This window comes from Haemaphysalis longicornis, unplaced genomic scaffold, assembly GCF_048455015.1.
Source record: "Haemaphysalis longicornis isolate Haplotype H1 unplaced genomic scaffold, Haemaphysalis longicornis Haplotype H1 scaffold_16, whole genome shotgun sequence".
Classification (NCBI taxonomy): domain Eukaryota; kingdom Metazoa; phylum Arthropoda; class Arachnida; order Ixodida; family Ixodidae; genus Haemaphysalis; species Haemaphysalis longicornis.
The window spans coordinates 16881394-16896996 of NW_027526266.1; the positions used below are offsets into that span (position 1 = coordinate 16881394).

The following is a 15603-nucleotide window of genomic DNA, read 5'->3' on the forward strand; positions in this document are numbered from 1 at the left end:
GTATGGAGGAGCCGAATCCGTAATTCCCTCTCAACCGAAGCCGCGCCACTGCTTTTGCTTCGCTTTCGGCCAAGTGGACGGCCTTCCCCTTCCGCTTGCCTCTAGCGTATACTCTGCCCAGAGATCAATCTTTTAGGCGGGGCAAAGACCCGAGGCGAAACGTCTCGAGTTCCCCGGCCCCACACTGAGAAGCAAGGCGTGTGCTTTCTTTTCCCGACTGGGCGAAGCGGGGAATGATCGTCTGCTCTACTGCTGTAGTCGATGTACCGCCGCCAGTTTTGCAGCTGTTTTCCCTAAACTGCGAGCGACGCACTGTGTCTGCTGTTGTCTTAGCGGCTCAGAGCCGATGCTTTGACAGCAGTCACCAATTCTGCAAAGTGGTGGCACCGGTGCTGTAATTCATTTGCAAAAGCATCAGGGGCTACACAGTAGGGCAGCCCCGTGGTTTAGCTTCAGCCCAAGTGGATCGAGCGACCAATTCATGTAGCCAACAAAGAAAATTCTTCGAATGACAGCAACGTGCGCAGAATTTGACTCCAAAATGTGATTGTATTGTATATCTGCATTGTACACCGCTTGGTGGCAGTGTACAATGCAGAACGTTATGCTGACATTGTTGAATCCACCACGCAGACCGAGCGTTTGGGCCGAGTCTTGCACTGGACATCTTCGTCCACCGAAATTTCATTGTTGGATGCATGGATTGGTCAATGGAGTGCATTATGTTGAAGCTGAACCGTGATACTGTCTGCCGAGAGAGCTGGCAGAACTAACGGAAAAGAAACGCTGGCCTTGCAATACCAGCGATATGTTCAGCGCGGCTTCTCACGCGAATAGTTAGCTAAAGTGGCATCGGTACTGCTACTACTCTATTAGGGTCTTGCTGGCTAAATGTAAACTCAACGCACTAGTCACGCTTGAATTCTACGCGTCGTCATTTCATTTACAACAAGAACAGCGACGGACAGCCAAATGCCATTCATGAAAGCCTGAAACATCTATCCGCGATGAAAATGGTCGATGTTACACAGAAGACAGCATATTCTAGGCTTACCAACCCCGTTCTTTATAGAAATTCATTCAAACAGGCTACGATAATCAGTAAACAAAGATGGTCCTGGTTACAGAGAATTCTGCAGCACCAATGCTAACACTGCTGACCTTCGTCCTAAGTTGAATCGGGAAAACAATTTTCACGGCCACATTTCTCTAAAAAAACGCCTTAGAAGAGTTTTATGCATGAGATTACAAATTTTTGTGGTGTTGGCCTTCCGGACTTTACGTCTAATAAATGAGGTGGTGCGATAGAAACGGATGGAGGCGCAGGTGTCTATCTGTTTTTACTCCTCACGGTGTTTCTGTTCGCTTTGCTTACAGGCGTCGGAAAGTAAAAGGGGGCTCTGTTATAGCTTGCAAAACCGTGAAAATGAATGTTCCTGGCGAGGTGAATTTCTAATTTCTATGAGCCATAGTTTGAAATTGTATGCCTGGTAACCCGCCCTGACCCAAAGTCGCTATGAATGCATGCGTTAGAATTGTGTGAAAAAAATAAATCTAGATTACATTAGGGTGCGGCCAAAGCGCCCTTCTGGGAAGTTGTAGTTTACGTTGGAGCTAAATACTTCTAACGCTTCTAGCGCGCCGTTTATTCGACACACAGCTCTTTAAATTAAGGCTCGTAAAAGGTCAGATGTTTTAGAACAAGAGTGAAATCAATGATCATGTTTTATATTCATAACCACTGTTTACTACTGCGTTTAAAAATATTTGGGCACATCAGAACACAGCTTTGCGTAGTCTGGGTCTTGCAGTTTACAAAACAGGTTTACCCAACTATCTAATTAGCACTCAGTGCGACGAACCTAATTATCAGCTGTGATGAGTGCCGTAGCGGTAAAGCTACTGAATAATCTGCGTACGAACGGTCTTTTAACGTAGGCCAGAATCTCGCCCCTACGCACGACAAAATGATTAGCTTTCTGAGGAGATTAGCGGCCGCACGCTTTAGTTGCCGTGGCGGCAGCTAAATACACACATCCCGCATGTCATCGGGATGTGACCGGCTAATGGGTGGGTCGAGCAAGGCGCCCACGCTTTGTGGTGCGCGAATTTGTGCACACAAACTACGTCGCTTCTTTCTCGCAGCTAGAAACAAGTCTGGGGGCGAGAAACTTTCGTCTTCTGAATACGCCGGCTGGATTCGTTACAGGAGCCGTGAAGACAAAATACAAGTTTGGTTGATTAAAATGACTGCTTTGTCACGAGAACAACGATACTGATTTTATGGCAACTTTCAAACAAATACCAGAAGAAAATATAAAAATACAAAATTTTCATAAATATGTAAATATTAATATATAGATATAATACATAATATATAAATATATAAAGTTATAATATAAAAATATATAAACAAAAAATTTATAGACATATAAATATAATACAATATATAAATATATTGTGCAAAATATATAAACCAGTGGCCCAGCTACTTCCCGACGACTTCTTTATGACGTCACAGAATCTTACTTGTGCAAATGGCGGCCGTTTACCGAAGCCAGTAGTGGGGCCTTTAGTTCTGTTTAATCATGCCACTTGAATGCTAGCGCGCAGTTAACACACTGACCTCTATGTTACTAGTGAGGGCCCTCATGACGTCACTCCTGCCCATATTAGGCCACTGCAACAAGGAATTTGAAAGTTCTTTAACAAGTCTTCGTTTTTTGGGGTTAAAAGCTGACTTTCGTGGCTGGGAGGGAGCCGACGGAGATACAGAAGGCGAGCTATTTTTTTTTTTTAATTCTACGAAGTTGTATTTTGTTTTCGTGGCCCCTTTATTAACGCAACCGGGTGAGCAGTTGTGCAAACATATTTGAAATTGCGGTTCCAATAAGCCATTTCCACCCCGCTGGACGATCACGTTTTAGAAATTCTGCGGTTGTTTCGTACGAGGAACGTGCCCACAATGTCACTGCTGTGACCGGAAACGACATTGAGATATGACACCTTCGCGTTTTCAAAACGTCGTAATGAGATCGCCCCGACTCTGCGAGTGAAAGCGATATGCCATAATTGGTGTCCTTGGCTTAGAAATGACCGGAGTCACTTAACATGACGCTGTCGAGAAAATACCCGGGAACGGTGCCAATTCGTTACAGCGCAACGAACCGATTACACCTTACTCCATTTGGTTAACTTCTTTCTGAAAAAAAATTGAAAGCATTACGTAGGCGGGATGCAACGCCATTAAAAATGCGCACAATCGAATGTTTCTACCAAGATAAAGGAGTCCTAACAAAGGAACCGCAAGATTGATCCCATAAGTTGTGGCAGCCGTGATTGCTACGGCGCCTTTTGAGGCTGCATGCGCTCGAAAAATCATCCGAATATCAAGGTTTTCTGACGATGGAGGTCGAAGGCAGAATCACTGGATAGTTCAGGCAAATATACTTTACCAAAGTGAAAAATTTCTGCGTCGTCAGGTTCACTACTACCCGCCGCGGTGGCTCAGTGGCTAAGGCGTTGCGCTGCTGAGCACGAGGTCGCGGGTTCAATTCCCGGCCGCGGCGGCCGCTTTTCTGATGGAGGCGAAAAGCAAAAACGCCCGTGTGTACGAGATTTCGGCGCACGATAAAGATCCCCAGGTGGTCAAAATTAATCCGGAGCCCTCCACTACGGCGCGCCTCATCGCCTGCGTTGCGTTGGCGCGTTAAACCCCACAATCAATCAATCAGGTTCACTACTACTTAAATTCACTGATATTTTATGTATAACAGACAGGACATTATTGGGCGGTGCCTCGATTGCTTGTAAGTAGCCTTTTTTTTATTTTTACCCATTGGTACACCTTGACAAACAGGTGTGTTCATGTGTGTGGGTTGTTTTTGTTGTTGTTGTTGTTATTGTTTCAGTCGGAACCGAAGGTGGAAATATCATATATACCTTAAAATTTCCCCATGCGATTGTCTTCTTTAATTTATAATCTAAAAATTTAATGCAGACGTGACAGCACCGGAAGGTTACGGATCGTGCAATTTACATTTCACGGTTGTGTTTTATAACAAACATTTTCCGGGTACCCATAATGTCGCATCATTATTTTATATTTGCCTCTTTTTTCTCCTCGCCCTGCTTTCTATATCGGGGCCCGACTGTGCAACGGTCGTTTTAGTTGATACTTAATCAAGGCCAGTGAAATATTTGTTACACTTCATGGCAAGACCATTACCTTACGTTTTCCCTGTATTTCCATACAGTGGCTCAATAACGATAAGTGCCCACGGATTAAAGTTGTTGACAAATGCCTTGCTTACGCTAGATTGAGATTTCTGTCTCGGAAACTTCCTAATTTGCGGGAAGTTTTCGAACCATCTTTTGCGCCATCCTCCTGCTTGTTTGTAGCTGTGGCATACCGTGCTCTCGCTTTTGTGTTTTCACAAGCGCTGAATTTATTAGAATGAAATGGGTACTTTTTAGGGTAAGGGTTTAAAAGAAAATGGGGATACGATCCCGGTAAACCGGTATCACTGATAGCCACCATTAATCGTGGCCTATAGCAAACAACTCCGTAAAACTATGGAGTCCCCCGACCGCTGCCGCGGCCAGAATAGCTTTTCCTTAACAATCTGTATTACTCTGTGCGATCCCAGCTTAACGAGACAGCTTGGGTGCGTGCCTATGTGTGTGCACGTGTGTCTTTGCATGTGTGCGCGTCTGTATGCGTGTGTGGATGCCTTTATGTGTACAGCTGCGTGTGTGTGTGCGTGCGTGTGCGCGCTTCCGCGTGTTCGTGCAGTTACAATGCAGCAAAATAACTCCTACCATCATGTCTATGTGGCCACACTTCGTATTCCCAACTCATTACGCGGCAGTAATAATCATGGTACTTGTTACTACACAGAATCAATGTACACATCACAGCGCTGTTTTAACAGGACTTGTGATACTTCGCCTACACGTTCCATTTATCATGTTTTGAATTGTAGGGTGTAAAAAAATAGCCCACAGTAAAAACAGAAAGAGTGATGCCTTTTCTTACCTGACGTTGCTGAGGGGTCCAAGGTCCGACGCCTCGTGTGGCGGCGGCGGAGAACCGACGTCATTCTCGGAGGCATTGACGCTGTTTTTCCGCACGAAGGACATTGACGTCGTCCTGTGGATTGGCAAAGTCAAAAACACGCTGGCCCCCTTCAGAAGGCCATTACCACGCTGCTACCACTGCCTCCGGACCACGACACTTTTGCCCGAGCCCTTCGGTTGCGCTGCTTTTCTCCCCGAATGCCGTTTGGGGACAGAACATCATGTCGACCCACTGCGTGCTGCTTCTAAACAACGCGGGGAACCAACTTCAGCCAATCACAGCAGGCGAACCCACAGTTGTGTAGTCTTCGTTATTCTGACGGCAATCGCTTACGACAACAGCGCCCCCGCATCTCTCCGCTGTCGGGTTTCTTTAAGAAGCAAATATTGCCACACCCTTGTAAGGGACTTCATCATCAGCTCGCCGTATGCAAACTACCTTTTTGTGTGCTTCAGTGCTGGACGCCAATAATAAGGCTCGTGATGCGTAGGGAGATGCTAGTCATTTAATGCTGCCGCTCTGTGCGCTGCTCGAGTCCAAATATTGAAATGTGCTGTTCAATTGAAACTTTCAACGAACTCAACATCCGACCAAGTTTTCAAATAAGCATGTATGCCATATAGAAAAGAAACACCGTTGGCCGCATCGTTTTGACAAGATGGAGTAGAAAATAGGGCAAGGAAGTCTAATCCACTAAGTGATAAATAGTATTCTATGGCTGTTTCCATTCCTAAAAATAAACTCTGCTCGCGTGCAACATAGAATAAACCTTTTGTATTTTATCGACCCTGTACTGGCAGATCGATAATAAAGAAGTGGGCTTTGGGACCACGTGTTGATCATGATTCCAGGTAATAAACCATACTGGGTACAAAGACTTGGCCAAGAATAGATACACTTGAAACTGTTTCTGTCACTAATCCGGTGGCCCCCGAAGCTTGACCAACTACTCATGGGGAATGGTTCCGATAATTGGTTCATGATGCTTGAAATCCGGTTGTGTAAAGCACGTATTAAATATCTGGGGTGTATAAGCCTAACCTCGAGTGACAGCTTTATTCTGTGCAATACTACACACGCCTAAAAGCAAGTGTTCGCCGCTGAAGAAAGTTCCAGCTTGTGGTTTTCCTTCTCCCGATTGTTCCTGAAATATTTGTCCTTATACAGTTTTCTAGAAAAGCGCGCAAATTCAATCTGGTCGTTCTCCACGGCGAGAGATTTGTGAGAGAAAAGTGGTGGGGGTTTGCAACATGGCTTCTAAAGAGTGAATAATTTTTTAAGACACACCAAGATTTCACTGAAGTCATATCGGTAACGAAAATGGCGCCAGTACACCTTTGCCGAAGCGACCCACCAGCAGGACATCGCTCGCCATGCACACCCACAAGACAGCCGCCGACCCGCAAACCATGCTCAGCTGCAGATTTTGCTGCACATTTCACTTTCGTGTTTTACCGATTCCTGTGACAGAGGAATCAATCACAGTTTCTTTTTATACTACTCTACGTACGCCGAGCTTGTCAGTGTGAAGCACTCAATTTTAGCACGCCCACACACAAATATCCCGCACTAAAAACATTCTTTCTTACGAAGGTCTTTTTATAGCTTCACACGTAACTGTGACGTGTAAGCAACTCGCGTCGGTCAGTTCACCACAAGAAGGACAGACACTTTCCTCGAGCGAGTGTCCTTTCCTCCACGAAGTACAGTGTGGGTGCCACAAGAACCGCAAAAACATCTTCAAGGCACAGTTATCTCCATCGGAACCACTGCAACTAACGATATGTGCACTGTCCACGTCTCAAAAGTTGGAAGCCCATTGGCTTCCGACTACTTTTTGTTGAATTGCAGAAGCTGGGTTTGCGGAAAGCCAATGACAGCTAAAGCCTCGTGCTCTGCCTCCGTTAGAACATGAGAGCGTAAATGTTCTTGATCATTTGAGATGTGAAAAGGTATGTATACAGCGGACGACGTGGTGATCGCAGGGAAAGGTGTCGAGTTTCAAATGTACTACCACAAGTTTTGCGACTTCGGCTGCTGATGGCATATCTGCACGCCACTAACGAGAGCTTAGTAAGAACTTTGTAACTTTTCGTCGTTCGGTATAACTGCGTCTCACGCTTGATTAAATACCCATCGAGTGGTCTGTGCGCACCGTTTCTATAAACAGTCACACTATTCCTCATAAACCGAATTCAAAAAAGAAAACTTGGAGGCGTGATTGTCTGTCTCTCCAGTCACGAGCTCCGCGTTTCTATCTAAACACACGCAACGGTGCTATCTGGCAAAATAAACGATAAAGGGCGGACAGGTAGGTGCCTGCTAGCATCGCCTCTGTCTGAGGCAGACGCGGTCCCTCGACCCCGCAGTCAGAACTGATTGACCGAAGAAAAAAACCGTAACTGAGAAACAGCATGGCGGTAGCTCACTACAGCGCAGTGATTAAAACCGCGACAGGTTAGCCCAAGTAAATACACCGAAGAATAAACGTAACTTGCAACAGAGGCAAGCGCCCTGTGGTCTGAGATAGTCAAGAGGTAGCATTATTTACCATTTCTGGAGACCAGTTAATATAGACATCTCTAGAACATTCGAAATGGTAGGCGCTTACGTTATAGTGCCACTAGATGCTGCCGGACATTCTTGCAGGTAGCCTGCCAAGAGCTCTGAAGTTGAGATGATTGGCGTTTAAGTTATAGGACCACTAGATGCTTCTGGTCATACTGGCAGATAGTCTGCGAAGAGCTCTGGAGTTGAGATTCTCGGCCGTTTTTGAAGGGCCTCTCCATAGCGCCACCGCCCGTAGAATTGTGCATCCTGCTCCTAGAGGCGATGTAACCTTACCGCCACTGCATCACTTGAATGCCGGACGGTGTGACATGGGACGGCACGGACTTCCACTTTCATACGCGCGGGGAAGGAATGTCGAGATACGGTCAGACTAAGGTAGGCCACTTTTCCGGTAGGATGCGGTGCCGTGATGCATACTGCAGGCTATCCTACGCCATTTTGGTTCATTTGTGCCGCACACGTCTACGGACGAGGTGACACTACTCTAGGAGACACGGACACATTGGGGTCGCGGAGACGGTGAGTGAAGGTTGAGAAAAGTGCATCACTGACACAACACGAGTCACACACAGAGGAGAAATACCGAGAGAGAGAGAGAGAGAGAGAGAGAAAGAGAGAGAGCAAAAGAGGAAGGGGTATGGTGGAGGGGGTGACGTACAGGAAATCAAAGACGTCGGTCCTTACCTAACGTAAGATCTGAAACAAAACAGACACCATCAAGGTCAACTACGAAAATAAAAAGAGACACCCGGCTAAGAAGTGAAAAAATAAACTGGGATACGCGTGCGGTGCAGGCTTGCAGGCGGGCAAAGAAAAACAGGCATGCTGTCAAACAGGGTTTAAAGAGGTGCGATGTGGCAGTAGCAGGCATACATACAAATCCGTAGGACAGTTTATTGGAGAGTTATAGCAATCCATGCGCATGCAACCATGCTGACGACAGGCTCTCAAAAGTGCGTACAACAGCGGCACAGCTTTAGGAGGAGAAACTTCGCACTAAGAGCAACGAATTGGGCCGATTACATGTATATATAAATATATATATTTGCGATTTATTTCTATGCCGCCAGCGGGAATTCACATCAAGGAACATTTTTTAGGAGGACAGAATCCACACTATGGGCAACGTATTGCGACAAATTATATGTGTATATAAATGTATATATTTGCGATTTCTTTTTGTGTCGAAAACAGGACTTTACACCATGGAAGCACCTATAGTATTCCGCACACTCGAGTGCACAAAGATGAAAGAATATACATCCAGTTAAGCTAGCGGCCAATCCTGGAAGCGTAGTCTGAATTTTGCTAAAATCTCCTGTTGGCACAATTGTCCTGCGTCACCGGTAAGAGAAAAGTGATATACTTAGGGAGCAATTCGGATTTCACCAGCTTTTTTAAAAAGTTTGACTTGCACGACAAATTGCACCTACAAGAAATGGTCGGAGATTTCGCACTCATGAATTTTCTGGTTACACTTGTTTCCCGCGACAAATCAGCCACCTTTTGCAAAATGTCGGTGCCGAGAGACAGCAGCGGAAGTTCTGGCTTTGAATCCGTTCGGATACGCTGGCACTCGCTGTACATTGCCTATAAGTTGCCTAGTGGAGAACTCTGTTTGCAGAGTATTCGAGCAGATGTAATACTTATACGACAGAGCTTCATTTAATTTGTATAATTTTACGTGGCTCCGCTAGGTGCCAGCTATACACTACTGAACTTGTAAAATAAGTACGGGTCTAAACGAACAGTGTAAAGGCAGAAAATATATCCAGAGAATTTGTTGTGACATCCGCAAACCGACAGTAGCTGCAGTTTCTCTACTCGTACCTGAAAAAAATCCGCAGAAATTTTGAAAATTGTCTGCTAATGCGTAGCACTCTTTTGTCGCTCGTTCTGTGTGAGTTTTTTTTACACACAGATGTGGCTGTGAGTAGCCAAAGGCGTTGGGTTATTTTATTGTCTAGAACTTTTGCGTTGCTTCTTTGGTCCTAAAATGTAAATTTATACGATTAGAGTCGTTATTCCCCCCATTAAGCATTTTGCCGCAAATGCAAGGCGCAGAGCAGGGTTGCTCTGTATCAGCTATTGTTTTTCCTATTTCCGACGTTCTTTTTCCTGCTTTTATAAATTAGTGTTCGTTTTTTTGGAGGTCATGTGCAAAATGCATATTTTTTTATTTTGTCGGAACATTTCTGCAAAAATTTGATGTTTTTATTTTGTTTTCTTTTTTTTTGTTTTTCAAGAATCTGCCCTCCCAATTCACTCCACGCGAAAAAATGGAGCAAGCTCACACTAACACGTGAGACTTGCAGGTAGCTAACCTGTACTCAACCTCCACGACCATCACGAAGGTTTAAGCGCACGATTGCAGCCAATTTGCTTCTTGTTCGCTGCCGCAGCGACCTTTACTCCATCATTGCTGCTATAAGTGTAAACTTCTGGCGAACGCTGGAGTCTTTTCTCATTTCGAGGAAGTGTTGTCGTGATTAGAGCGAACGCTGAAGTTACTATTTTTTTGCCAATCTTGGCCTGCCTTCCTAAGTTGGTATGCTTGGCTTAACTAACGTGCGCCGGAGACGCTGGGCGACTGCCGCGATGCACGCACACGTGAGCGCTAGACGTTTTCTTGATTTTGTTAACTGCCGGGCCGACACCGCGAATCCCGCACTAAAATGCGTGCGCTCGGCATTTGTTTGATATTTTTAACTGCGCACACAAAAAAATTGTGATTTGCTAAACAAATTTGCTATTTATGTAATAATTAAATGTGCTACTTCCGCCAATTCTGCATTTTTTGTTTGAATTCAGGGCGTACACGGTTTTGGAATGGCGGTACTCGGCAAATAATGCTAGGCATTAATATTATTTAGCCTGCTTGAAAGATACTTCTTCCGAAGAAGAGAGATACTGAGATTGAGGAAGGTGAGGGCAATTTTTTTCTGGTCATCCTACACCTACATATAGCACACGTTTTGTTATTAAAGAGAGCATAAACAGCGCCTTTTAACTTTTAACTTACACTTGTAGCTTCTTTGAGAGAAGTTTCAGAACGTAACATGAAAATATGACCGCCGAATTTTCTTCGGCCCTTAAATCCCACAAGCTGGCGTCATGTTGCCCGAAAAGGTGCCGTGCCTGTTGCGTTAAATAGTTCCTGCAAATTTGCACGTTTTCAGCAGCCGACGCCAGTGCAACTTCCCAACAGCCTTATAGCTTGGTTTAGTAATGTTAAAAAGTTAAAATAATGCCCTCGCTGAGCGAATCTGTTAGTTGTTAGTAGCTTGGGTATTATAGCAAGCAAAGACATTTATTAGACGGTAAATGATATATTTGAGGCAAGTTAATTTAAACCTAGAGCAGACAAACAATTTTTTTGTGGTTTTTCACAACGTCAAATACCTTGAAAGCGTTAAGCGGAGAGCGACAGCGCAAGATTAAGCCGGGGTCGTTTGAATACCGAGAAGAAAAATCACATTTACGCGTTCTGTGGAAACGTTCATGTACGCATTAGGCATATATCAGGTACGGCCTACATACCTTCTCACGGCGAGTTAATTTACGCAGGCGTAGTTTTGTTAGCACGGCGAGTGAAATGACTCTCTTTCTAGTGAAATTTCTTGAGCCAGCGTGACAATTTGCTCGGGAAAATATTCGCGTCTGAAAGTGAAACTATTTTCTTGCGACACGTAGAAAAAAAATATAAGATCATAAACAAACTATATACGTTTTAATGTTTTCATGCGCTGTAGTGGTTGACGTTGTTTTTTTTTCTTCTACACTTGTCACTGTTTCACAAGTTCGTACGTCGGAAGAAATATTCTCCCAGATTTCACAAAAATTTGTTCCGTAACGTAATGCTATCCCGTGCGCGAGTTAACTTGTAATAAGCACGAAAACGCAAATTACCCTACCGAAAAAACACATTTTCCCCGCTACTCGATGCTACTTTTCTTGAGCGTCGGTGCGGAAGCCTCGGCATAGGATAGAGTATTTTAAAAAAAGCGCGCCGAGAGTAGTCCGACATAGTGACGATGCATGGCGGCAAACATTTTTCATGGTGTTTATCGCTACGGGTCGCATATACCGAGTGACGCCGGGAATAAATCCCTGGGCTAATCAGGCCGCCGGGAGCTCTGCACGGCGCGAGTCGAATGGCTTCATGCAGATCGACGAAAAATGCTAATAAACTCCCAGGAGAGAGAAAAAAACACAGCCGACAAGGTTACAAGAGGTCATTAATCACGGCAAGCACGAGGCATACAAAAAAAGGAATATATGCAGGACACGAGAGTAATAAATCGTGCTTCTGTGAATTCGTAATGATATGTATCGAGGAAATGTTATTCTTTGCCTAAGCCTATACTTTCCGATTTCTTTCGTGTACATCTTTTCATTTACTCTGAGTTAATAAATGTTGAGGAGGGAACGGAAGGCGTGGATACGGGTCAGGAATTTTATGATAATTTTGTGATCTTCGTAAAATTTCACCGCGAATAAGCAAGCGCAGTACGGACACAGAAGCAAGCTGAGGTTCTCGAGAACCCGGACGGAACGGAGCGAGAAAGAGAGAAAAACGAGAAGAAAGAGAGTTGAAGAGGAAAATAGAGTGAGATAATATGAGCGAGAAAGGAAGTAAGGTAGAGACACGTTGGCGGGTACAAACCTCGGAGTGGTACCCTCGGGTCCGAAGGGGCTTGAACTCTTCATGACTTGTAGGTTCCGCGCAAAGACCTGAGGGTAGCGGGCACAGGACACGAAAGAGATAAGCGACGGTTGGTCACATCAGAGAGGAGACAGTGTCGCGAGTGATATGTATGTAGAAAAATAATATATTCATAGAAGGAAACAAGCAAGCGCATACAAAGGAGGAAGGTGCCACTCCTCAAATGTCGACGAGGAGGAGTAGAGACGACTGGGTAAAAGTAAACTAGGAGAATAATAACGCTGCCGCCGGAGGAAAGTTCCAGAAGAAAGGGTCAACGGAACTGAAAAGAAAGGTGAGAGTAGATTCCTGGGATCCTGGGAAACGGCGGCCGTCGAGAACTGCTCGGACTTCGCCTTTCTTCGTGTCCGGAGTCGGGTCCTTCTGGGGCCACGGTGCTTCTCGATCACGTGGGTGATCGTTAGCGACTTTTATTGCCGCCCTTCGCTCCGGCCGGGAAGGTGGGTCCGACGGCGTTTATCACGAGGAAGGAGAAAGAAAAGCACAATCGTCGCTGTGCAACACGCCCATACTGAACGGACGGTCTATCGTCGATAAACGTGCACGGTGCGTCGAGGAAGAAGAAATAGCGGACAGATGTAAGCTACGCCTCCACCTTCCAGCCGTCTCTCTTTTTGTGGTTCCCCCTGGGGGCCGCAGTCCTCGAGCCTTCGGTGTTCTTGAACGTATACTCTTTGTCGCGGGTCGTGTCTCGGCATTTCTTTCTTCACGGGCTCTTTCTCGGCGTTCCCAGGCTGCTTTCTGGAAGAGCCTGGTCACCGATTGTGGGAGGAGGGGAGTGGGGGCGTGTGTATCGCCTTACCGTTGCCATGTGTCCTTCCCCCTTCCCCCGTGTGTTGTTGTCTGCGGTATGGAACAGACGCAACCGGCCGCTCCTTCCTTTATTTATCCGTAAAGGCACCTACGACGGCAATGGCCCCGTTCATTCGGGAAGCCCTTCATCTCCAACACCGGTGCTTTTCTGATTGCCTTCGAGTGGTCTGCCGTTTATCCTCGCCCACTGCTCCAAGTTTGCCTCGAAGCTTTAAATGGTTTTTTTCTCACTGCGTTCACACAGGTGCTTTTTGACAAATTACCCGATACAAATAAAATCCAGCGCCTATTGTCACGGAAGGCGTGACAATTACATTCTCGAAATTCTCACCGCAGTCGCCTGTGATTGGCTAAGCAAGCCAATCAGATGGTGAAGCATCGTCGGATTAAATATTCCGTGAAAACCCACTCCGTCATATGCTTCCCTGGCGCGGTGGTATAGCACCCGCTTTGACATGACAACGCACCAATTCAAATTCGGAAGGAAGTAACATGATTGCGGTTTTCAGAATTTGACAAGTTTTTGTTCATGGGCCTTTTGTTGGCGAATTTTTTGCGATGGCATTGCTCCTACAATTAGCGCGATCGATGCACAGGACTTCTAGTGGGTTGGGTTGCATTTAAGACAGGTTGTTTTTGTGTAGTTGGGCTGGGTTGGATTAGGTTAGGTTAGGTTAGGGTTAGGCAGTTAAGTTGGGTTAGGCAGTTTAGTTTAGATTACGTTAGGTTAGGTTACGTTTCCACGACATCATGGCAGGCTTTTGTAGAAACTACCGTAACAACGTTCCCAGGGTACTTTATTGCAGAAGGAACATACATGTTCCTTCTGCATACATACGTTTCTTCCGCAATAAAGCACTCAGTTGTTCATCAGCGTCTGTGGTCTGTGGTTCTTTACTTTGTCCTGTCTTTTGCGCTGTTTTCCTTCGTAGTAATTTTCGGCCGAGGTACTTTGCGACCCCCGAATCTAAGTACTGGATGCGTTGGTTGAATATGCTCTGCAAGCATTTAAGATTTCCAAAAGAGCTGAAAAAAGTGTTGCCGGGTCCAATTAAATGGAATTCAACACAGCGCTGTGAGTGCAACCAAGGTACTGAAACAGGAGAAGAACGAAAACTGACCTCTCCGTTTTCGGGTGGCTCGCCATTACCGAATGTGCTGGAAATGACGAGCAGCAGCGGTTCGAACTCAAGGTTGACGAAGTCGTAGTCTTCCATGCACTCGACCTTGCCATGGAGAGAGCGGGAAAAGAAAAAAAATTGAACATTCTCGCCCCATTCTGTGCGATGCAATTAAATCGATGTCGTCAAACAGCCACCTTAGAGGCACATTATCAGCCATGATACGAATACTAGAGGCTAACTTATACATGGTAGATTGCAGCAGCGTCCCCATTGCCAACCAGCCTTTTATAGCCTGCTACAACCATGCCTAGGTGCTAGACAGATATGGATATAATAGAACGAAGTAAGCCTCCAGATTCCTGGCAGAATTAATTTTACTTTCACTTTGCGTCCCTTTTAGCGATTCGTGTATTTGAATACCCAACAATGTTTGCTCTGGTTAACCAATCTGTCTGTCTTGTGTTCAGCCCAAAAGGCCATGAGCATCAGTCAATCTATTTTTAATTTTTTTTTTAGCTCACGGTGGCGGTGGTCCTCAGTACATTCAACAAAGTTAATTGTCTGCCTGTCTGTCTGTCTCGCGTGTTAGGCGCGGACAGGATGATGATGATAATAATGACACCAGTTTTTATCATGTGCCTCTGCATGTCTATTAGTCATGCAGTCTGCTCACAATAAATGAAGTCCGCCCCCAACCAAAAAAAAGAAATTCATTGGAAATTCGTTGGCGGACCTTTAACACCGTGAACGTGAGGCTGAATCCGATGCTCTGCAACGCTACGTTCCTCGCACGTTCTCTGTAGTGCGCGCGAACCGTGCTTAGCGATCTAGTCGTTTCAGCGGTCATGTTCGCTTCCTTTAGCAACAGCATCGGCTGCTTGCGACTCGTTTTCTTTGTCCTCCAGTATCGGACACTGGACGAAGTCATACCGATTACTTCCTCTTTTGCCGCCTGCACTGGCTACAGACTTGATTCGGCAACGCGTAGAAACGGTGGCGGTAGTTCGGGTACTCGTAGAGTTAGGATTCCCGGAGACATGCATAAGTAACAAGTGGTAACGCATCTAATGCCCATCCATACGCGGATGCGCAAAGTTGGCATATGTAAAGCAGGCAGAAAGGAGTGCCGAACTCACCGACGCGTTGAACGCGTGCAGGAAGATATCGCAGAGCACCTTAGCGTACGTCTCTGACTTGCCCGTCTCGGTGGCGTAGAGAATCTTGGCCTTCACACGTTTGGCCAGTGCTTTGCCGTACATGGCTGAGGTGAACTTCACGGCGCTGCAACG

General features: G+C 45.7%; 1 protein-coding gene across 1 annotated transcript in view; it reads right to left on the reverse strand.

Moving 5' to 3' along the window:
- The window catches only part of LOC144166165 (nitric oxide synthase-like protein), a 527573-nt gene that overhangs the window by 41816 nt on the left and 470154 nt on the right, over positions 1–15603 (reverse strand). The window contains 4 exon segments of the mRNA XM_077695765.1: positions 5039–5152; positions 12318–12385; positions 14312–14416; positions 15451–15595. Of these exon segments, the coding sequence (XP_077551891.1) occupies positions 5039–5152; positions 12318–12385; positions 14312–14416; positions 15451–15595 (432 nt within the window).